Raw genomic sequence first — 21280 nt, forward strand, 5'->3', positions numbered from 1 at the left:
AAATCAAAACAATAGGGCCAGGCTATCACAAACTGAGAATATGGGATTTTCACTTCTCTCTACTACAGAACATGCACAGTGCTCTGCTGCTTTCATCACAAGTGAGTGAAGGCACTGCCTACAAATACCCAATCGTGGTCAGAACAGATGTGTCCATGGAAATCACACAGCATCTCTCTTTATGAGGGACTGTTTGTTTTCTGCTCCCTTCTGAGCCCTGAATCAGTCACAGAACAGTTGAGGCTGCATAAGACTTCTGGAGGTCTTTTAGTCCAGACACAATTGCTTAATTAAAAACTAATAAAGGAAAAAGTCAAGCATTTTCTTTAGTTTTGCTAGATCTACTCAACTTTCTCAGTCGGCAGCCAATCCAAACCCTTTAGTTCTGAGTTTGCTCACCAGAAGGTCCACAGAGTACCCCAGCAACTTGTATATTGAAAGCATCTTCCCAAGATTTTCATTATATTGAATTTGTACACTGTCTTAAACCTCTCTCTACTTTGCTGCTGGGGATCAATGGAGCAGCAGAAGAGGCAGGGAATATGGAGACAGAGGCACACTGGTTTTAAGGTCCTGCTAAAATGGAGATGTTCACTTGCCCAGAGCAGCTTTTAGTCAGCAAGTCCCTCATCCTGCAAACCCTGAGAAATCAAGGTGGGCTTTCACATCTTTCAACAATCTCAATTTTGCTTTATTTTACATCTTTAGGCACCAAGTGGCATTCCTGGTTTTCCACACAGAGCTGCCTGTAAGAAGTGGAATTCCTACCAGCTGTTCCAGACTAGGAGCACTTCTTCATCACACTGTACTCCAATAAAACCAAACCAGCTGCACTTGGGCAAGTCTTTATGTGCTGATTAAAACAATATGACTGGAAAATATCACTGAAAATGTGATTTTAGGTCTTACCATCACCAGGTGTATCTCCACTCATGCACCACCTCTCCAAGACACTGCTCAGCATGAACAGCAGAAAAGGAAACCCAGTTGGTTTTCCATTGGGAGAAGCAAGTGGAGAAATAAGAAATGTTTCAAAGGGACACCTGGAAGAAGTTCAGACTCTTCATCCAACCTGGAAAGAAAACCAGGCTTTAGTTAAGATTCAGTTTTATAATCAAACATCATCAAAGTAATTTCTCAAGGGAGAAGTTCCCTCCTGGCAGCACCCTGAAGTCAAACATCCCAGCCATGCACAGACATGTCTGTAGTAGGGTGCAGCAGCAGAAATAAAAAACAACTTCACAGAAAGCTTGGCTGACTTGCACCAAGCACTGCCCTGGACATGGGGCTTCATTCAGATTAAAGCAGCATGATGAAAAATTAAGAGCTCTGGCTATTCCTGAACAATGCCTCCCATGGACTGTTTTTTCAAGCATTACTGAACCTTAAGGCATTTTAAGTTAACAAAGAAATGGAATGAGAGCATCCATAAATGAGATTATTACAGAGTAATTCAACATCTAGAGAAGGACTGGAGTAAACTATCCCACCCATAAATAAAACCAAACAGAAGAATTAAACACTTGAAAATACCATCTATAAATCCACTAATGGCATTAACTGAGATCTGGCAGCAACTCCAGCATGTAGTGTCTCTTCTTTGTAGACTTAAGTGTTTCAGTGAAGGCTACAGAGCCAGAGTCAGCAACAAAATGCTTAACTCCACATTAGTGCAGGACATGCTCCTGTGCAGTAATCACCAAGAACGTGGGGAAAGGAACGATGACAAATTACAAGCATTACAAGCTCTCTGAGTGGGAAATCACATACTCAGCGCGTGGCAAACTCTCTGAGCCACAGCTGGAGGTGCTGGGAAGGCCCATGGGATGGGATTGATGCTGCTCCCCTTGCAGATCGGGCTCCTCGCTGCCGTCTCACTAACGCATCTCCATCGTGCCTCTCGCTGCCTGGCGTAAACCTGGCATAACCTGGCATGCCCACTGCGAGCTCCTGGTGCATTTCGGAGGGAAAACCCGGGGCTGGGACAACTGTGCCGGAGCCATGGGCTGGCCAGAATCAGCCAAACCCACCGGGATTCCCAAACCCGTTTGTTGTCAGAACTCCTCCCAGCCCAGGCCGTTTGTCGCTACACTGCAAAGCGGACCCAGGGCCGGGCCGGTGCCGGGAGCTCGTCCCGCAGCAGGTTCGGCTCCAGGCCTGGGAAGCACCGGGCCCGTCCCCCTGAGGGGACGCTCCGGGAGCGGGCAGGGCTCCCTCCCGGCCCGCCCGTCCCCGCGGCCCAGCGCCCCGGGCAGCGGCAGGGCTGAGACGCCGGGGCCCGCCGCGCCCGCGCTTGCCGGGCCGCACCACTGCCGACGCGGGAGTGAGGGAGGGAGGGAAGGAAAGGGAGGGGAACCGGGGCCGAACCGGGGCCGGGCCGGGCGGTCCCGGGGCGCCGATCCCGGACTCACCTCGGCCGCGCCGCGGCTCCGCCTCCGACGTCATCACCGCGCGCCGGGGACGCCCGAGGGGCGGGGACACCGCGCGCGGCGATTGGCGGAGAGGGCGGGGGGCGGGGCGAGGCGCGGGGAGGGCGGGGCCGAGGCGCGGGGGGGGCGGGGCGCCTTAGCGCCCCCTGGCGGGGCCACGGGTAGCGCCCGCCCGGGGAGGGAGGGGCTCGGGGTGTGAGGGGCTCGGGGTGTGAGGGACTCGGGCTGTGAGGGGCTCGGGGGCGTGAGGGGCTCAGAGGGTGTGAGGGACTCGGGGAGTGTGAGGGGCTCCGGGGGTGTGAGGGGCTCCGGGGGCGTGAGGGGCTCCGGGGGCGTGAGGGGCTCGGGGTGTGTGAGGGGCTCGGGGTGTGAGGGGCTCCGGGGGTGTGAGGGGCTCGGGGTGTGTGAGGGGCTCGGGGTGTGAGGGGCTCCGGGGGTGTGAGGGGCTCGGGGGCGTGAAGGACTCCGGGGGTGTGAGGGGCTCGGGGGTGTGAGGGGCTCGGGCTGTGAGGGGCTCCGGGGTGTGAGGGGCTCGGGGGTGTGAGTGGGTCGGGGTGTGAGGGGCTCCGGGGACGTGAGGGGGTCGGGGACTGAGGGGCTTGGGGAGTGGGGGCTCCGGGGGTGTGAGGGGCTCCGGGGGTGTGAGGGGCTCGGGGAGCGGGATGGGCTTCGGGGTGTGAAGGGCTCCGGGAGTGTGAGTGGGTGGGGGTGTGAGGGGCTCCGGGGACGTGAGGAGGTCGGGGACTGAAGGGCTCCGGGGTGTGAGGGGCCCTGGGCCTCACAGCAGCCCCTGGGGCCCCTGAGCCCCGCCTGGCACCCCTCAGGGCTCTGGGACCCCTCATCCCCATCCCGGACTCCTCAGCCCCACAGGCCCCTGGAACTCCTCACCCCCATGCACCCCAGGGCCCTCACTGCTCTGGACCTGCTGTTACCCACAAAATCGGGCTCGTTATTGGTGTGCACCGAGCCGATAATGACACACTCAGAGGGACGTGGATTGTTTCTTTCAGAGCTGCCCCAGCCTGGGTGCTCGGTGCTATTCCACAAATCCAGCACACCACATCAGACTTTCTGTGCCACTATTTACTCAGAGAAACTCAGGGTTAGTAACTTCCCAAGGACAGCCCCTCTATTAAGATTGGTTAGCAATTTCCATAGAAATTAAAAACTCCAGGTAACTTCTACTCATGCTCAGAGGAAGGACCTTCACCTGGGCTTTTTGACCCATAGCATGAATTTTAATGTTACCATGAAGACAGCTCAGCTCTAAGATACACGGACGAGGAGTACTTTGCCAAGTTGGCAATGTTTACCTAGGCAAACATCAACATCTTAGTTTATTACATCCCTAAATCTTGATAGTTCCAGGATATTCTTGAGTGAGAGGTATTGGCTGCTGGCTGTTCCGCTGATTAGATTTGAAAGTGCACAAAAGTCTTACATCAAAGAACATCCTGCCTTAAGGCAATATTGACATAATCCGCATTTTGCAGCACTGGGACCCTCTTCAGCCCCGTGGGCTCAGCCGGTGGCCCCTGGCAGGGGCGATGTTCCTGCTCCCCACGCTCCTGCCCTGGAAGAGCCGCCACAGTGTCTCCTCTTTGGAGCCAAATCCAGCTCCGACAGCTCCCCAGCAGCGCCTTGGAGCCCGCAGCCCATGGAGCAGCTCCGAGGGCTCCCCGCTGCGCTGCGGGACTCTGGAAAAACATTCCCTTTGCAAGAGAATTGTCCGGAAGCATTGGTGCTTTTCCCTGGCAGGGAAAACCCGGGCCCTGTGGGATAGCTCTTGTGCACAGCAGAATAACGAGGCACATTCCTTTCTCCTTTCTTTGCCCCAGCTAAGTGCCACAAAACCCGCAAAGTTTGCTTGGTAACTGCCTGTGGGCTTGCTTCCTCATATCCTTTCCTCATCCTCAAACAGAACACTCCACGTCCCGGCCCTGGATGACCTGAGAGCAGGGAGAGGAGGGATGACACCTTGCAGGATGCTGACGGCACTCCTTTCCCCCGGGGACATACAAAAGCGATGCTGTCGGGCTTGTTTTCCAGCCTGGCTGTCACGTCATTCCCGAGGCGGTTCAGGTGGAGCGAGGCTATTTTCACACTCCTACCATGCTTTTAAAAATAGCCGGGTTTATTTTAATGCTCCTGGGATCTTCAGCTGTTTCAAAATGATTAGTAAGTCATAATATGGTAAAAGTTGTACCTGCTGATGCACGTTATTGTCATCAGCTGCTTCTCGGTGTAAATCCCAACAAGGTGTGGAAATGTGTGAGGGTGGAGAGGGGGCTGCCTGGGCTGGAATTAACAGATCTGGCGAGTTGTGCAGTTCTCTGCAAGGGAAAGTCCCCAGTTCTTGTTGTCCCACACAGTAATGGTGCTGCTGGTAGGTTTTCAGCCCTCTAATCCCCTCACTTTCTTTATGGAGATGTTTCCCCAGCCACTCATCCCCAGCACTGTCCCTGAGAGGCGGCTTGACCTGTGTCTGACATGTGAAACCCTGCACGCGTTCCTGTTTAAGGTGATCCTGTTACTTTAGGCTGTTTCTCAAGGTCAGCTTGGCTCCACCAGAGTGTTCCTCTGTCATCCTGGCTGACGGGTGCAGAGCAGTGGGCTGCCTCACCTTGGCCAGGGATGCTCACACAGGGATAAGTGCTCGGCAAGGATGTTTCCCTCAGGGGATGCCTCTTCCATTAGTCACTTCCTCACAGCTTTGTTTCCTGACCAGCCTCACGGGAGAACTGAATGAGGCTGCTCCGGGTCTATCACCGCTGAAAAATATCAAAGAGCCAACAGGCATCGAACCCTTGGGCCAGAACCATGGACTTCTGAGAACCTCAGCCACAGCAGCTCTTCTATTATTTATGCTGTGGTGGTGCTCTGAGACCCACTGGAGCCAAGAGAGCTTCACACCAGACATTGCACAAAGCCAACATCCTCCTGGCAAAACACCCAGGGACGAGGCAGGGAACTGTCTGCTCATCCGTGTGATCCACTGGCTGCCAGGTCAGGCACCCACTTTGACTTTGGTGTCACTGCCTGTTGATTCCTGATGCCTGTTATTCCATCTAGAGCCTTTTCTGCAGCTACAGTAGGAAGATTTCTGACTGGGATAGGCACCTTGCTGCTGGGGCCACCAGCTGTGAAGCTCTGAGCACTGAGAGGCTCCACAGCCGCTCATCCTGCCAGGCTCTGCGTGCCTGGGCTCCCACCAGCACTGCTCCAGCCAAAAAAAAAAGGGTTTTTTTCTCCCTCCTCCAAGAGGGGACTGGTAACAGGTTTCTGACACACTCACAAAGCAGTGCTGTGCTTGGGCAGGGTCTAACAGTGGGTTTTCCTGCCAAACGGGCTGTTGTCTGCTTGTCTTTTTTACTTTTTTTGGGGGTTTTTTTGTTTTGTTTTGGTTTTTTTTGTTTTTTGGTTTTTTTTTTTTTTTTGGTTTTGTTTTTTTTTTTAATCTTCTCCCTTCTAAGATGCTGCTCTCCCTGGAGAGGAGCCTCCCCTTACTCTTCAGTGTTGACCCCTTCAGAAATCTCCTGCCAGCTCTGAAGACCTACAGCCTGCCCCCAGCCCCATGGGAAGGATTCAGCCCCTGAGGCAGGAATGTCTGTGTGAAGAGTCACAGAATCCTGGGATGGTTTGTGTTGGAAAGGACCTTTAAAGGTTATCCACTTCCAAACTCCCTGCCATGGGCAGGGACAGCTTCCAGCACACCAGGTTGCTCAGAGCTCTATCCTTGAACACTTCCAAGGAGTGGAACCCCAGGCCACTGCTCCCCTGGTCCTGCAGCATGGCTGGTCCCTCCTGAGAGCCCTCACCCCTCTGCAAGGATGGGCTCCCTTAGAGTTTTGTATCTCCTGTTAATGGCTTCTTCAGGGCTTCTCCTTTGGAAGCTGCTAAAGGCAGGCTGGGGCCAGCAGGGCAATGCTGGGTGCCCACACGTGGAGGATCCTCTCTCCCTGGAGGTGCAGAGATGCTCCAGAGCTGGCTCCAGCACCAGCATTAACCCTGCTTGGAGTGAGAACTTCAGTGCCCCCTTTGCATCCCACACCCGCCTGTGGTGCTGCCAGCTGACTCCAGAGTCTCCCTGGGGTGCAACAAGCTGTAATTCCCTGTGGAGTGGTGGGAATGGCTGGAAGCACCTCCAGCATCCCCCTCCCCCAGCACCACAAAGCTGTCTGGGACACTGCTGCACATCCTGGGCGTGGGACAATTTGGGGATCCTGGGGCTTCCTGCTGTGCCAGGCCATAGGAAGCCAGGAAAATGGGACCCCTCATCTGCCACCAAATGGATGGTGTGAAGCAAGAAACCTGGATTTCCTCCAAGCTGCCCTGCCCTGTGTGGCAGCGAGCCCAAGCCTCAGTGGCCATGCCAGGCCAGAGGTCAAGGTTGTCCCGGCAAGGCTGAGCAGAGGTCGTAGTGGGAGGATGTTCAATTAAAGCTGCTTAAAAAAGAAATCCAACTTTCCATATGCCTCTCTGGAGAATAAAACATCCCCAAAGCAGAGTGCAGATGGGTGCCAGGCGGGGGGCTGAACACAGCCCCCACGGCAGAGGTGACTCCGGCTCAGCTGTTCCCACTGCCTCCGATCCACGGGGATTGAGGTTGTCTTTTGGTGTTTCCTTACGGGAAGTTGGACATTTGGTTCTGCAGAAATCCCCATGCAAACTCGGACACGGGCCAGCGCTGTGACATAGTGTCCTCCAGGCTGTGCTTGTTTTGCAATGCTCCTGCTCCTCTGGGGTGCCAGTGAAGCTGGAGGTGGTGAAACTGGTGCCTGGTTGGAGATGCCAGACTGGGACAGTGGCACTGGCCATGGAAGGGCAAGGAGCCATCCCCCTTCTGCTGGTGGCCTCCACACCAGTCTATCCAGTTAGAGAAACCCAAGTGCATCCCCACAGGTGAAGAGTAGTTCCCCAGCTGGCACCTTCATCAGGAGGAATTTCCCTGGGTGAAGGAATGGAGGGTTCAGCCATCGTGTGGCAGAGGTGTTGGGCGGCACGGTGGGAGGTCGGCCCTCATGTCACTGTGCCACATGTGCTGTCTCACTCACACAGCCACCTAGAATAGTGTCACCATCTGGTTCCAGCTGCCCAGGGACACGAGGGCCTCCCTGGCCCCTTCTGCGATTACAAAAAGTGAATTCAAACACCAACTCAGCTGGACTCAGCTGGCCTTTATCCCTTTTTTTTTCTTTTTTTATTAATTCAGGTTTGTCTCTTAGAGAAGAGAGAGGGAGATAATGTCTGCAGAGCATTTAATCTTCTGCCCAAAGAATAGCAGAGAGCAAATTAGGATCTACTCCAATTAATTTGCCTTGATGGGCAAAATCTGGAGAGCAGCCATATCTGGGAATTAAGAACAAAAGCAGGGAGTGTAAAGTAGGTCACCGGAGTTTCGTAACCAGAGCAAGGGGTTTCACAGCACAGTGGGTGCTCCAAAGGCTCCCGCTGCCGGGGTCCACCGCTCTCATTCCCCACCACCCGCTCCTTTCAGCCTGGACAGTTGCTTTAAGATGCTGTCAGCATGCAGGGAGACAGCTGTTTGTTCTGGGGACAGGAACGTGGATGTTGTCCCCTCCCACAGCAGGACACAGCTGCAGGACTGTCCCAAACCCTTAGACAAAAAGGAAAGACAGACACTGGCTCAATGTCCCAGTTTTGGAGCACCAGAGAGCTTTCCTGGGGTCAGCGTGCCCACCTTGCTGTCACGCTGCTGCCCTTGGGCCTGCAGGCACCTCCCTGAAGGAGGACTGGGGGGACAGGAGACACCGGGGTTTGGGCAGTGCTTTGCTGTGGACTCTTGCACGTGCAGTGTCACCAAGCAGTGGTGACCCACAGGCCCACCCTTTTCCAGCACGCCCAAACCCCAGCCCTGGCTTCCCAGAGCCATCCGTGCCTGCAGGCTGTGTGGTGACACGGTGACGCCTTTCAGCTGCAAGACACAAAGGTGTGAGCCATGTGTGGTGACAAGTGCTGGTGCTCAGGCCACGTGGTGACATAGCCAAGGGTCTGTGACATGTACGGTGACATTTTCCAGGCCATGGGACCTTCTGTGGTGTGTCTCTGCACACACAGGGTGAAACACCCGGGGTGTTCAGTGGGTGTGCACGGATCTTCCCAGGCTTTGATTCTGGCTGGATTGAAGCAGCACAGTTTGTTGTCTGCAAGTGTCACCATCGTGGTGGCAGCCTGTCACAGCACCCCGCTGGTGACTCTCCCTGGCCCCACTGCGATCCCACCGCTCCCACCCCCTTGGAGGTGCCGGCGGGCGCTGCGCGGTGCGTGCCGGCGTTTATCCTCTTATCCACCCTGCCGGGATCCGGCACTAATTCACCCTTAAACACAGGATTGTCAGGAACTGGGAAGGCAAGAACCGGCGGATTATCCCCCCGGCGCTGGCGTTAAACACGGGGAGCGGCAGCTGCTGCATCAGGAGAGCTGGGGTGGTGTCTTGCCCCCTGTCCCACGGGGCACCGGCCCCGGGATCAGCATCTTCCCCCAGCAAGAGCTGCTGGGAGACCAGATGTTTTGTGTGGCCCCAGCCAGCTCCAGGCTGGTTAGTGAGATAAACAACGGGAAATAAACACAGAGCCCCACACAGAGCTGAGGGATCGGCAGGAACCACTCAGCCCCATGGGATGAACCAGCAATCCTGTTAGTGTTTCCCAGACCCAGGACTGGCAGAGGGCTGGGACAACCAGGGTGACATCCCAGAGGTGACCAATCACATATTTAAGTTACCAGACCTCACAGGAAGAAGCTTTAGGATGAAACAAGCAATATTTTTCCCCGCCTCAATGCGGACAGTGATTACTGAGCTTTCAGCCACAGAACAGCGTGGCAAAAGCTTCCCCAGGCCAAAACCATGTGCCCAGCTGCCCAGCTGCTGGAATGTTTTTGGGACAGCCTCAAAGTCATGGAAATCACAGAAACAGCAGCAACTCGCTACCCACAGTACACAGGAGCTCATGGCTCCTGCCCTCTGCTGAGCCTGGAGCAATCCTCAGAGCGGGGGCACTCGTGGTGTTGGCCAGAGGATTTGGTTGCCTTTCCCAAGTGGGATGGTTTCCCACATGCCAGCCAGATTTACCCACCACTGCTGCTGGGGGGCCACACCAGCAAGGAGCTGTGATCTGTGCCACAGCTGGGGTGGCCCATTTGCAATTCCAGTGGCCCTTTAGGCGATGGGTGGGGAGTGAAGGCTGTGCCCAGGAGAGCGGGGAGGACGCCTGGCCCGCCCAGGCCTAGGGGAGCTGGTTTGCACTCTGGGCTTTAGTAGCTGGGAAAAATATCCTAACTTTTCAGCGTAACAGCAACAAGGATGGGAATTAGAGCATCTTCCACTGATAGATACAAGTTTAGCCAAGTTAAATGCCCACAAATCATCTTGGCTTAACTTTGACAAGTTCCCTGTGAACCTGGATGAGATTTCCAGTTCCCTAGCTTTTTTACCTCCATCATCTTGGTTATAAAAAAACCCAAAAACCCTCTCTTCCCTGCAAACCATACTTTTCTTCATGACCATGAATACAGCAAGACCAAAATAAAAGGGGTGGAAAACAGAAAATGTCACTGGAGTTGCCCATCAGAGGACAAGTTCTTGGCTGCCAAAAAGACAAAGAAATCTGCACCCTGTGTTTTCCTAAGGTGCTCTTTGAAATGAATAAAACATTTGACTCACCTCTAAAGGGAATATCTGCTATGCCCAGCCCTGAAAAGCAGCAGTCACGGAGCACCAGGGCAGTGGGAATCACCCATTCCCGGGGCTGTCCATGGTCCCATGGACTACACTGGAGGAAAGTAGTCACAGACCCTCCCGCTGGCCCTTCTTGGGGACTGGTGCAGGGAGCATCTCCTCTCCAGTCCCCAGAGCAAACACGGGGCTTGGGAGGGGCTCAAGGGGCATCCCATGGCAGAGAGACAGGAGAAATGTAAAAGTGTCTTTTAATATAAATATAAATCCATCTGAAGTGCTGCAGGAGCGGACCGTGCCCGGCGAGGGATGCCCGGGTGGGAGGTGGGCGCGGCGGGACCGGCCAGCAGCCGGGGCAGGTGGCATTGCCTGGGCACCCGCGGCCGGGCAGGGCTAGAGCCGGGCCAGCAGGGTCAGCAGGGCCAGCAGGGCTAGAGCCGGGCCAGCAGTGCCAGCAGGGCCAGCAGGGCCAGCAGGGCCGGCAGCCGGGGGTGCAGGGCGGCGGCCGAGCCCCGCAGCGTGGCCTGGTTGGTCTCAGAGGCCGGCGAGCTCTGGGCACTGGCCAGGCGGCCCCGGGCGCTGCACAGCTCCTGCAGGTTCCCCTGGAACTGGATCTTGCGGGACTCCTGGCGCAGCGACTCCCAGACCGTGGCCGCTTCCACGGGGCACCGCGACAGCGCCTCGCTGGCGCAGGTGTGGAACTCATCCCAGGACCTGCGGAGCAGCGCGGCAATGGGGGCGATGCTGGTGGCAGGTGACCCCACCGTCCCAGCGGCTCCCACAGCGACACTCACTTGCAGATGGCCTCCAGCTCCTGCGCCTCGTCGCCGCCCTCCTCCTGCTGCTGCTGCCGGACGCTGCGGGCCATGCTCTCCCCCAGGCTGAGCAGGCATTCGGCGAAGCCCTTGTAGATGGTGTCGCACTGTCCCGCCATGCTGACGGGCTCCTGGCTCGCGGCTGCGGGGCACAGAGAGGAGACACCGAGCTCAGCCCGGCTCAGGGCAGCGTGGCGTGGGGGTGTCACCGGGTGGGGGTGACACTGGGCTCTGAAATGTGGCGAGAGGCTTCCACACGCCCCCGGACCGCCGGCATCCCCTCCCTGGGCACTCGCAGTGACCCTTCGCTCCTGGCCCCGGACCCCGCAGCGATGCTGCCATTCCCCGCGGGGCTCCTGCGGCCGCGCCACCTCGGGCCTCCCCAGAGCCATCTGTCCCGGCCTTTATCCCCTGACACAAAGATTAATTTGTGACTACAACAGAAAAAAACCAAAGCAAAGGCTCAGAAAGCTGGAGTCCCTACTCTGACTGCAATGGGAAGGAGGGGGAAAGGGGAAAACAAAGGGGAAGGGGGAAAGAAAAGGGGAAAGTGGGAAAGAGAAAGAGAAAGGGGAAGGAGGAAGGAGAAGGGGAAAGGAAAAAGGAAAGTGGAAAAGGAGGGAAAGAGGAAAGGCAGGGAAGGGGGAAGAGAAAGATGGAAGGGGAAAGGTGAACGGGAAAGGGGAAAGGATAAAGAGAAAAGGGAAAGGGAAAACATGAAGGGGAAGCGGAGGAGGAAAAGAGGAGGAAAAAGTACAAAAGGAAAAGGCACAAGTGCAAGTTTGGCTGCTTCATTCTGAGAAGCCCCAATTCCCTGCTCAGCTCTACAAACAATTCACCCCCGGCACTGGCCAAACCCTGGTGCCAGACACGGGGCAATGGGTGACAGGGTGTCTTCATGAGGACTGCCAGTGCATCCACGACCGGTGGGAAGCTCAAAAGGAGCTGGTGTGTGACTGGGTCACAGAGAAAACCTGCATGGTCCTCAGCTCTGCCCCAGAGGTCCTGCAGGCCAGAAGATGTGGGGTCCCTGTGCAATTCACAGGAGTTACACGAGTTTTGGAAGTGACATGGGTGTGCACCAGCGAGGTTTCTAATTGAGGAGAGCCCTGTGAGGGATGCAGCCAGGATGTCTGCAGGAAGCCGTGTGCCTTGCTGCTGGCATCCCATGCCTGCACCCCTGGAACAGGGTCCTGAGCAAAGTGCCTGTGGTCGAGATTAACACCAGGGAGAGCCTGACCATGATCACAGGGCACTTCAGGAGTTTGCAAGGAGAACCCCCTGAGCACAGCACTGAGGAAAGTCTCGGACTGATGCCAGACACGTGGGTCACAAACATGGCAGGTATCAATAGAGAAAGTGGAATTCGTTGCTCCTCTTTTCACCCAGCCAGGCAACAAGCCTGCCTCCCACCAGCCCAAGGACCCAGCAGCTTGGGCAGATGATGCCTCTCATCAGCCGGCTGGTCCCTGCTGCAGGCTGAGGTTTTCACCTCCTGGGCTCCTCTAGGGTCCGGCACCAGCCCCCCCCCTTCTCAGATCCCTCGGCAGAGGCTGGGCAGGGCGAGCAAAGAAGGAGAAAGCACGAGGGTAAATCATCTCTGCTGCTCCGCTGCAAAACCGTGGGGAAAAACCTGCCCCCGGCTCCGGCAGGGAGAAAGCCCAAGGGAAAAGACGGAGGAAGTTTCCCAGGGCGCTGCAGAGCATCCCGAGCTCCCCAGCGAGTGAAGCCGTGCTGCTCCTGGGGAAGGGTCGGAGTCACCCACCCTCTGAGCCTAAAATCCACCAGGGTGGTCCATGTCCTTCATCGTCCGTGCAGCCGGACCAGGTTAATCCCAGAGAGATTTGTCACTGGGTACCGCTGTGCTCCGCATCCTCCCTCGGCTCTCGGAGGAGCGGGAGTGTGGAGGGGACACGCTGGTGCCGGTGAGGCGCAGGACCTGCCGGATAACAGTCCCCCAGCGACCAGGATGCCCTACGGTGAACGAGGGCAGCGGGGAAAGCCAGCGGCTGCGTGGGGTGGGCACACAGGGCTGGAGATCCAGAGCTCGGGAACTGTCCCCGCCTGAGCAGAGACACCCCGGACAGCGCCGCGAAGCCGCTTCCCACCTTGCCCGGGTCTCAGGCCACGGGACAAGAGCGAATGGATCGCTGAGCCGAGGGGCGACCGGGCACCGCGCAGCTACAGAGGGTGCGGGACGCGGCCGGGGTCTCGCTCCCACCCGCCACCCCCCAGCCCCGGCGGGGAGAGCTCGGAGCGGTCCCGCGGCACTCACCGAGGTGCAGGAGCAGCGGGCACACGACGCCCAGCAGCCGCCAGCAGCCGCCGCCCATGGTGCGGACCCCGCGCCGCCGCCGCCGTGTGCTCCGTGCCCGCCGCCGCTGCCGGCAGCCCCGGCCCCGCCCCGGCCCCGCCCCGCCCGCGGCACGCCCCGCCCCGCCGAGCGGCGGAGGAGCCCCGGGGCTGGACCTCGGCCCTTGCGGCTCACGGAATCACTGAGCGGTTTGGGTTGGACGGGACCGTAAAAAGCATCTCGTTCCAGCCCGGCAGAGACACCTTCCAGCCCTGTGCAAGCTGGGCTTGTGAACACTTCCAGGGACGGGGCAACCTGCCACCCGCTGTCCTCACAGGGAATAAATTTTTCCTAATATCCAATCTAATCCTACCCTCTGTCAGTGTGAAGCCGTTCATCCTTGCCCTGTCACTCTATACCCTTGTCCAAAGCCCTTTACCAGCTCTATTGGAGCTCCTTTATGTATTGGGAAGCTGCTGTAGGTCTTTCCAGAGCCTCTTCTTCTCCAGGAAGGAAGAACAGCCAGAGACATTTTTGCTGTGAAAAGGGGAATTAATGTCCCTTTCCCACAGCCAGCATCCCACCATCACCTCCTGCCTCTCCCAGGAAGCAGAGATCACTATGCCCTGCTGGAGTCAAGCAGGAAAGCTTGAGCAGAGACTCAGGAAAAAATCCGGGAAGAGAGAGGCAACGGTGGCCCATCACCTCAGGCTCTAGCCTGGAGATAGCCTGATATCCTAAGAGACGCCTCAGACTTCCCTCCATCACACAACAGAAGAAGGTCTCCATTTTTTTTTTCTCAAAAAGTTTTTTATTGAACTGTTCTTAATGTTATTTCAAAACCCCCCCCCCCAAAAAAAAAAAAAAAACAAAACAAAAAAAGCAACAAAACCCCCCAAAACCCCCCAAAACTTCAAAATTTAGATAAAAAGAAAAACCTGGGTGTAAAATCAAAACTAATGTCTGAAACATGGACATGCTCCAATGCACAAGAGAACCGGTGGCCCCCGGGGCTCTTGCAGTCTGCTGCTGCCTCAGCACCCTGACCCAGAGCCCCTCCCCGGGGCACTCCAGAGGTGTCACCCCCTGCCCAAACCTGCCTCACTGGGCCAGGTGGGCCGGGCACTCCACCGTGGATCTGGAATTGACGAACCTCAGAGTAACTAGCTAATTAATGAATTCTATTTAACCCTTCTCGCTCGGCTGACCTCCTCCCTGTGCCTAGAGCCTGCCAGGGAGGAGGAGCTGGAGCCCTTCCCTAAGGTGTGGGCACAGGTTTCTGTCAGTGAGGAGCGCCGGCAGCCCCTGTGCTCAGCACACACCTCGCTGCTCCCTCGCTGACGGCAGCAGATCCAAACTTTTACAGGGGTCAGGCAGGAATCCATCGGCTTCTGCTGCGTGAGACACGGACTGGCAGCCAGCCTTGGGGACGGATGAGCAGGCCAAGAAGAGATTTAACTCTCAAAAAAGAGGCTATTTAGGAAAAATAAGCCAAGTGAATGTTCAGTGACTATCTGGAACTATACACAGATGGTGTTCGCCTTAGAGACATCACACACGCGCTGATAGATTTTCTGGCGAGAGTAACACCAGCCAGGCGTCGTTAGTAACTACAGATCTGCGGGGTGGGCTTCGCTGGAGCAGCCCACCAGGCAGCCAGGTCCTCCTAGGTCATGCCAGGGGTGACCAGGCCCTGGAGCATGATCATGAGGCGACGCGCAGCCTTGCTCAGAGGGTTGTGGGGTTCCGCCTGCAGGAACTGGAAGAGCTTTTGCCGCACCTGGTTCATGACTGACCCCATGTGGTCTCGGGTGATGGGGTCGCTTTGGTCAAGGTGCATCACTGCATCCTCCAAGTAGCTGAAGGAGAGAGAGCAAGGTTAGGACCAGGCCCAGAACACGACCCCAATCCGATTCACTTCATGTTAGTGCTGAAGATGTGGTTTTGTTCCATGCCCCACCCAAACTCTGCAGTCTGTTCACTTGTCACAAAATAAATGTTCCTGACTCACAGCAGAGTCCACCTATCCCTCACTAAACATGTGAGGTCAGCCTACAGCTCCCAGCCTGCCCACCTGCCCCACAACCTGGCTGCTGGAACCAAGGCAGAGGCCACAGCCAGTGAGAACTCCCCACAGTGCTGGAGGTGACCCTCAATAGATATTTTCTTAAATACCTTTAAATAGAATTAGTCACTCATTAGACAGTAAAATCCCTCAGCAGCGAGGCTCAGTTTGTGTAGGGTTACAATAAAATCCATCCAGGAAAGGGTGGGATAAGATCAAGACTTTTACCAAGAAGACACTCTGAAGTTCAGATGAGCCATCACCTTTTAAATCACAGCCTGAGTCAGGCAATGTGATCACTGCAGCTTTTCAAAAACAATCCAGTTTAAACTTTACAGCAGCAGCTCTAACCCCAATTACCAGCCTGTAACTTGAAGCTATTTTCAGTTTTTCTAGCTTGCTTATCCTTATTGAGTTAAAAACTCAATTTAAGTAATTTTTCCACACAAGCCATAGTCAAAACCTGCAGGTACCTTAACAATTTAGCTTTTAAGGGCAGATAGCAGGGTTTTGACTCAGACACTAAAAATGTTCATGGCAGTACAGTCACTATTCTGTCACACAAGCTTTGCTTGGAACATCTACCAGAAATTATACCAGTAGCTCCTGCTGCAGCCTCCCACTGAGCCTTTCTGACAGTCACGACAACAAACTGCTGACACAAAGTCCAGTGATGGGTTAAGAGTTGAGGACAGAGCAAACTTGCCCTGGATATTGTACTATCCAGGGAACATGGCACTATCCCTTCTTTTGTCTCCACAAGGAAATTGTTCCTTGGGGAATGGGGATTGCTGTACAGGCTGCAAATATTTACAGGCTACAATTCCAGAGGTACCAGCACCTGCTGCTGGGTACTCCTTCCATTACTACCTCAGGGCAGCAAAGCTTTCTGTGGCAATGCTGACATATTTTTCTAAGTTACCACTGGCTTTAAACATGCCAGTAACTGGGTACAGAAACTCCAACTTTCGTCAAAGTTCTACCTTCCACTTCTAGGCACTGAATTTAAAGCCAGGGCTAAGAACAGGACCCGGTTCTCTGGTCATACTCACTTCAACTTCAGTTCTGTACGAGTGCCCAGATCTGAGGAGAGCTGCTGAATGAGGGAGAGCAGCACAGGCTGGGACAGCGGGCATGGATGCTGTCCAAATACTTGCTGAGTATCCACAGTCTCACAGACATACAGAACCAGGTTGAGATCAGCTGCTGTTAGAGCCTGCAAGGAAGACACAGCTAGAAATGCACAGGAACCAACAGGCAGGTGAGGGACACAGGACAGAGTGACATCTCTGGGATGCTCAGTGGCTCAACAGCCTCCTCTGGGAGCAAAAATCTCTGCACCTCTGCTGTACAGGCCAGCAGGGCCATCTTTAGGCTCTTGCTCCATGCTCTGAGGACACCTGTGTCTGTTCCAAGCTGAACTGAGCACAACCAGACAGAGGGGAGCAGGTTACTGTCAGCAGCATGGAGCAGGGCCAGCAGTGTTATCATTCCCAGAAGTTTGTCTGCAGCAGCTCCAAGGGATCTGCCTGCATGTTCAGAGTCAAAGGCAAGGTCAGGTCCCAGCTGGTAGATCTGCCTGGAGAGGCTTAGGAAGCTGTTGCTCTTCAGAGGTGTGCCACGTATCAGCACTGATGGCAGAACCTGCTGGTTTCCTGACAGGACATGGGCAGGGATGAAGGAACTTAACTGCTACCAAAGCATGGAACCTGCACGGCTCTGGCTCCACCTGCATGAGAGCAACTGCACCCCTCAAGCACCCCACTGCCACAGGTCTTTTCAGTCAACTCCTGTGTAAGCTGTTGTGAGATTATGTGCCCACTCCAAGGAGCCCTTTTTTCCTTCTCAATCCCCAACAAGCAGTGGATGACTACCGGGAAAACTAGGTACCTGCTGGAAAGCTTGGTTGAGGTGTCCCTGCTGGAGCAGCTGAAGGATGTGAGTCTGCTGGGACTGGAAATCCATGTGAGTAGAGGGGATGGGCGTCCCGGCTGCCGAGCGCATCGCCTGGACGATGCTCGAGGTGACGGCTGCCTGCTGCTCCTTCATAGCCAGGCTCACTTCTCCTTTAATGACTCTCTGCACCTGGGCCAAAATAGACTCCTGCATGCTGAACAAAACAAAACAGAACCCATGGGCACCTCTGAGAATGAAGAGCCCAGGGATAACACTGCGCAAAGCTTATACCAGTGAGAAAACACAGGCTGATTTGCTTTTTGTAGTGGGGCTCCCTAAGGGCTCATACAAATAGATCTGAGGCAAAGGCAACTCTGTGGCCAACATCACAGTGTCCCAGGGTGCACTTGGAAGATGCTGGGATTCTGTGCAGGAAAGTGACATTTCAGGGAACTAAGTCTCTCATCAAACAGTGTTTTAAATCTTTAATGTCTCTGGCTCACAAGCAAGGCGACTAAGCTGTGGGGTTATCCCCAAATGGGGCCAGCTTCCTGCAGGAGACCTGTCAGATGCAGCTCCTCGTGTGCAGATGACACCTTTAGAATGAGAACACACTTACACCGTGCCTGTGACTTCTCCACAGAACAGGATTTCACAGTGCAGACTCTGCTGCTCTGTGTGACACTGTTTCCCTCAAGGGCTGGATTCTCCCCTCTCACAAAGGGTACAAAGCATCATATCTCCTCTACCACAGGTAGAAAAGCAGGGCTTGTTTGGGAACAAGCACAGCCCATGCAACAAAAGTAGGATTTATTGTGATGTCCTTCCTGGCAACTCTGACCTACACCGAAGACCCCAATATGTTCTAGTGGGTTAAAAGAGACAGGGTTGCTCTGCCTCCCAGCCAGTCCCAATGCCTGGCAATCTGCCACTGCCTCATGGTGTGAATGTGCTGGAGGCACTGCTGGGATCCCATCCTGAAACCAAGAGGGCAAAGCACAAACTGCTGCAGAGCAGTTGTGGGGAGAGAGAGTAGCCTGTAGAAACTGTATGTCTGAGGACATTGAGTAAAGAAAAGCCTCTTCTGAAATCATCTTCAGGAAGTACTCAGATTTGAGTCTGCTTAGTGGTGCCTTGGATCCTTCTGTTCCCCACTGTGCACATGGGACCTGGAGAAAAGCAGGCCCTGAGCTTCCCAACACAGCTGGGAAACCTTCTGTGGGCCACAGCCACCAGCCCACTTGCCTTGCCACAGCGCAGGGCCAACACGCAGCCCTACAGCACTCCCTGCCCAGCAGGGAGAGGTGCCTGTGACACCTGCAGGTACGTCTCAGGGACATCTCAGGGACAAGCCCAGCTGCCAACTCACTTGCCCACGATGACGTGCAGCTGGTGCTGCACCTCGGTGTGGACGCTGGCCGCGATGGTGGACGCCAGCTGCTCCGTGGTGCTCTGGAAGGTGCTGATGAGCTGCCGCAGCTGGTTCAGCAGCGGCTCCCGCACCTCCTGCTCTCGTGCCTTCTTGTTCTTCAAGTGAGCCTCCAGCTGCTGGATATCTGCAACAGGCAGAGAGGGAGATGTTTGTGCCATCTGCACCTGGGAGATGATCAGGGCAGAAATCCAGCTGCCAGGCTGTGCATGTTGTCCAGCAGAAGCGATTGTGAGCCCGTGGATGAGCATAGGACAGAGAAGCACAAGACTTGTTTTGGGCTGTATTACATTAAACTAGAAACCATCTTCCAACCTCCCCATCACACAGGATCACACGACACAGCAACAAACCCACCAGTTCTACAACAGACTTCTACAGGCACTTCCTTGTTCAAGGGACATAAAGGCAGGAGTGAGGGTGTTTTATTTCATACATTGTGTGAATTGTGATCTGCATTAATTCAATGCTCATGAAGAAAGAGGAGAAATTTTTCTGACAAGAAAGAAACCATGTCTCCAAAGATTCAAAACCTCTATTTTAAAAAATCTTAGGAACTGGTCTGATCAAAAGGGAGAAGAATGTAAGCTCTTGTATTTGTGGGAGGCTTGTGTGGAAGAGGAAGGGTGCAAAACTAACAGCAGCTGGAGACACCCTGCAGATCTGTGGCCAACAGAAGTCACTGTGCTAGCAGTGGCCATATTCAGGCCCTCTCAGAAACCAGCTCTGCAGAGTAATACCTGTCCAGGCTCCCCAAAGGCCAAGGATCTGCATCCCAAGCCTGAGAACAGGAATGATCTTTTGCAGTGCATCAGTGTAGTTTTCCTTACTTAAGGGTATGCTCTATTTCAGCCTATGGTCACACTGTTCAGCCACTATTTAACCTCTGGTCATCCCAGTACCCTTCTCTAAACCTTCTCCAATCCATTACCCCTCTGAGAGCAGGGCCTAGCTGCAGGACTGCAGACTCTCCATTCATCATGCTCCTGACACCAGGATGGGACCATCCTGCAGCTGGGCTTTTCCTACTCCATAGATGAAGTCACAGATTCCCAGAACACAGCTGAGTGTTTTACTATGTGGGCTACAAAGATCAGAAGTGAATCCATACTCTTATAGCACCACCCACAAAAAACCTCCCCACTTCTGCTTCCCAAGTACAAAACAGAACACATGGATGGGCTAAGAGGTTAAACACTCACCACTGAAACTCTGAAAGGCAAAAACGTAAGGCCAACGTGTTGCCAGCCACTAATGCAAATAGTGCAGAGAAGACTTGAAGGAGGAAACCTACTCACATTCCTGTGTGCCCTGCTTGAAGGTGTCATTGATTTGCTGGAACATGGACTGGCAGCTCTTCTCAAAGGCTGGCAGCACGACGCTCTGGAAGGCCTCTCTGTAGGCTGACTGGATGGGTCCCTGCAGAGTGTCAGCTGTGGCCCTCACAACACTGTCTGTAAGGTTCTTACAAGCACACAGAGAAGATTCCAGAAAATTAACTACAGTCTGTTCCAGGACTAAGGGTGTGAGCAAACACCAGGTCCCTACAACACACCCACACCAGGTAAGGACAGCCCAGTGTCCAAGGGTGCTCCCTTGGCTCTTCCCACTGACCAGGCTGCACTGTGACTCCAGCAGGCAGAACCTCTGCTTGCTCAGGGGCTGCCCAAAACCAGCACCACTTCTCTGTACTTCTGCTGTAGAGCAAGGGAAGATGGCACAATCAGGCACAGCTCCTTTGCCCTTCTCCTCCTTCCTTCCCAAAAAATCCATAATTCCCTGCCAAGGTAAGTAAGCAGCTTGTGCCCCCTAAATAATGCAAATATGGAGATCAGAATGCAACCAGTCAAACATTTGCCACTTGACTGAGCTGGCCCTAAAAGTCACTGCTGTGGTGAGAATTTCTACTCTAGCAGAAAATGAACAACTTGGTAAATGAAAAAAGTGTTAATGAGGCAAAGTGGCAGGGGAACATACAAAGAGCTTGTCCTCCTAGTGAGACCATGAAAAAGCTTTGACTACTGGCAGCTAAACTGACATTACCTAGAGACAGAGGTGAGGGGAAAAGGCATAAGATCTGGCAGGTGACAACTCAGTGTGCCCTGGAAAAGCTACTCTGGTACTCCTTACCTTTGATTTCACCAGCTTGGTAATATTCTCTTTCAGTGTCCCCTCAACAGCAGTGAGCTTGGTAGCAATAGTATTACTGAGCTGGCTGACGGTAGGGTCCATGCTCTTGGAAATGCCTAGGCATAACAAAAACAGCACAAAATTGCAGCTTTAAGCCTAAAGTCACACTTCAAAGCCCAGAAAAGAAAATGGAATCAAATGGTTCTTGGATATGACACAGCAAGGGACAATGATCACAAACTGTGCTTGAGGAAATAAAGTTGGACATTTGAAGAAAGTTTTTGCCAGGAAGGTGGTACAGCTCTGGAAGTCACCAGAAGTTGTGGAACCTCCAGCCTTGAAGGTTTTTAAGAGTTGGTGTGACAAAGTCACAGCTGACCTGATCCAGAATAGAAGGTAGTCCTGCCTTAGGCAGCTACTGGCTGCAGGCTTTTGGAACATTTCCTTACATGCATGGTGCCAGTGCATCAAGAAAGAGCAAAGACAACTTCAAGCTTGCTCCAGCCAAGTCTCAGCATTTCCAAATT

General features: G+C 54.4%; 3 protein-coding genes across 4 annotated transcripts in view; all 3 read right to left on the minus strand.

Annotated features, from left to right (window-relative positions):
- PSKH1 (protein serine kinase H1) overlaps window positions 1-2481 on the minus strand; it is a 29894-nt gene extending 27413 nt beyond the window's left edge. The window contains exons 1-2 of one of the 2 annotated variants that reach the window (XM_030282576.4): window positions 2412-2481; window positions 910-1072 (exon numbers count right to left, since the gene is read on the minus strand). The gene's annotated coding sequence lies outside the window, so the exon portion shown is untranslated. Of the gene's footprint in view, window positions 1-909; window positions 1073-1770; window positions 2384-2411 lie in introns of those variants that run through there. The other variant, XM_030282578.4, reaches the window with a different exon arrangement.
- Window positions 2482-10359: 7878 nt separating this feature from the next.
- Window positions 10360-13441, minus strand: NRN1L (neuritin 1 like). Its single transcript, XM_030282354.4, has 3 exons — window positions 13216-13441; window positions 10920-11082; window positions 10360-10839 (listed from the first exon to the last, which is right to left on the minus strand). The coding sequence occupies exons 1-3, from the start codon at window positions 13271-13273 to the stop codon at window positions 10557-10559; spliced, it is 504 nt and encodes a 167-aa protein (XP_030138214.4). The 5' UTR covers window positions 13274-13441; the 3' UTR covers window positions 10360-10556.
- Window positions 13442-14403: 962 nt separating this feature from the next.
- Window positions 14404-21280, minus strand: part of EDC4 (enhancer of mRNA decapping 4) — a 33082-nt gene continuing 26205 nt past the window's right edge. Inside the window, exons 24-29 of the mRNA XM_030282137.4 lie at window positions 20754-20869; window positions 19922-20087; window positions 18564-18750; window positions 17189-17408; window positions 16351-16514; window positions 14404-15092 (exon numbers count right to left, since the gene is read on the minus strand). Of these exons, the coding sequence (XP_030137997.4) occupies window positions 14900-15092; window positions 16351-16514; window positions 17189-17408; window positions 18564-18750; window positions 19922-20087; window positions 20754-20869 (1046 nt within the window). The 3' untranslated portion in view covers window positions 14404-14899. The remainder of the gene's footprint in view (window positions 15093-16350; window positions 16515-17188; window positions 17409-18563; window positions 18751-19921; window positions 20088-20753; window positions 20870-21280) is intronic.

This window comes from Taeniopygia guttata, chromosome 11 (genome assembly GCF_048771995.1).
Source record: "Taeniopygia guttata chromosome 11, bTaeGut7.mat, whole genome shotgun sequence".
Lineage (NCBI taxonomy): Eukaryota > Metazoa > Chordata > Aves > Passeriformes > Estrildidae > Taeniopygia > Taeniopygia guttata.

Coding starts and splice junctions, on each gene's coding strand:
- NRN1L (XM_030282354.4), bottom strand. CDS start 13,273: ATGGGCGGCGGCTGCTGGCGGCTGCTGGGCGTCGTGTGCCCGCTGCTC. Junction 11,083..13,215: donor CCCGCTGCTCCTGCACCTCG/GTGAGTGCCGCG, acceptor TGTGCCCCGCAG/CCGCGAGCCAGGAGCCCGTC. Junction 10,840..10,919: donor GAGCTGGAGGCCATCTGCAA/GTGAGTGTCGCT, acceptor GCTGCTCCGCAG/GTCCTGGGATGAGTTCCACA.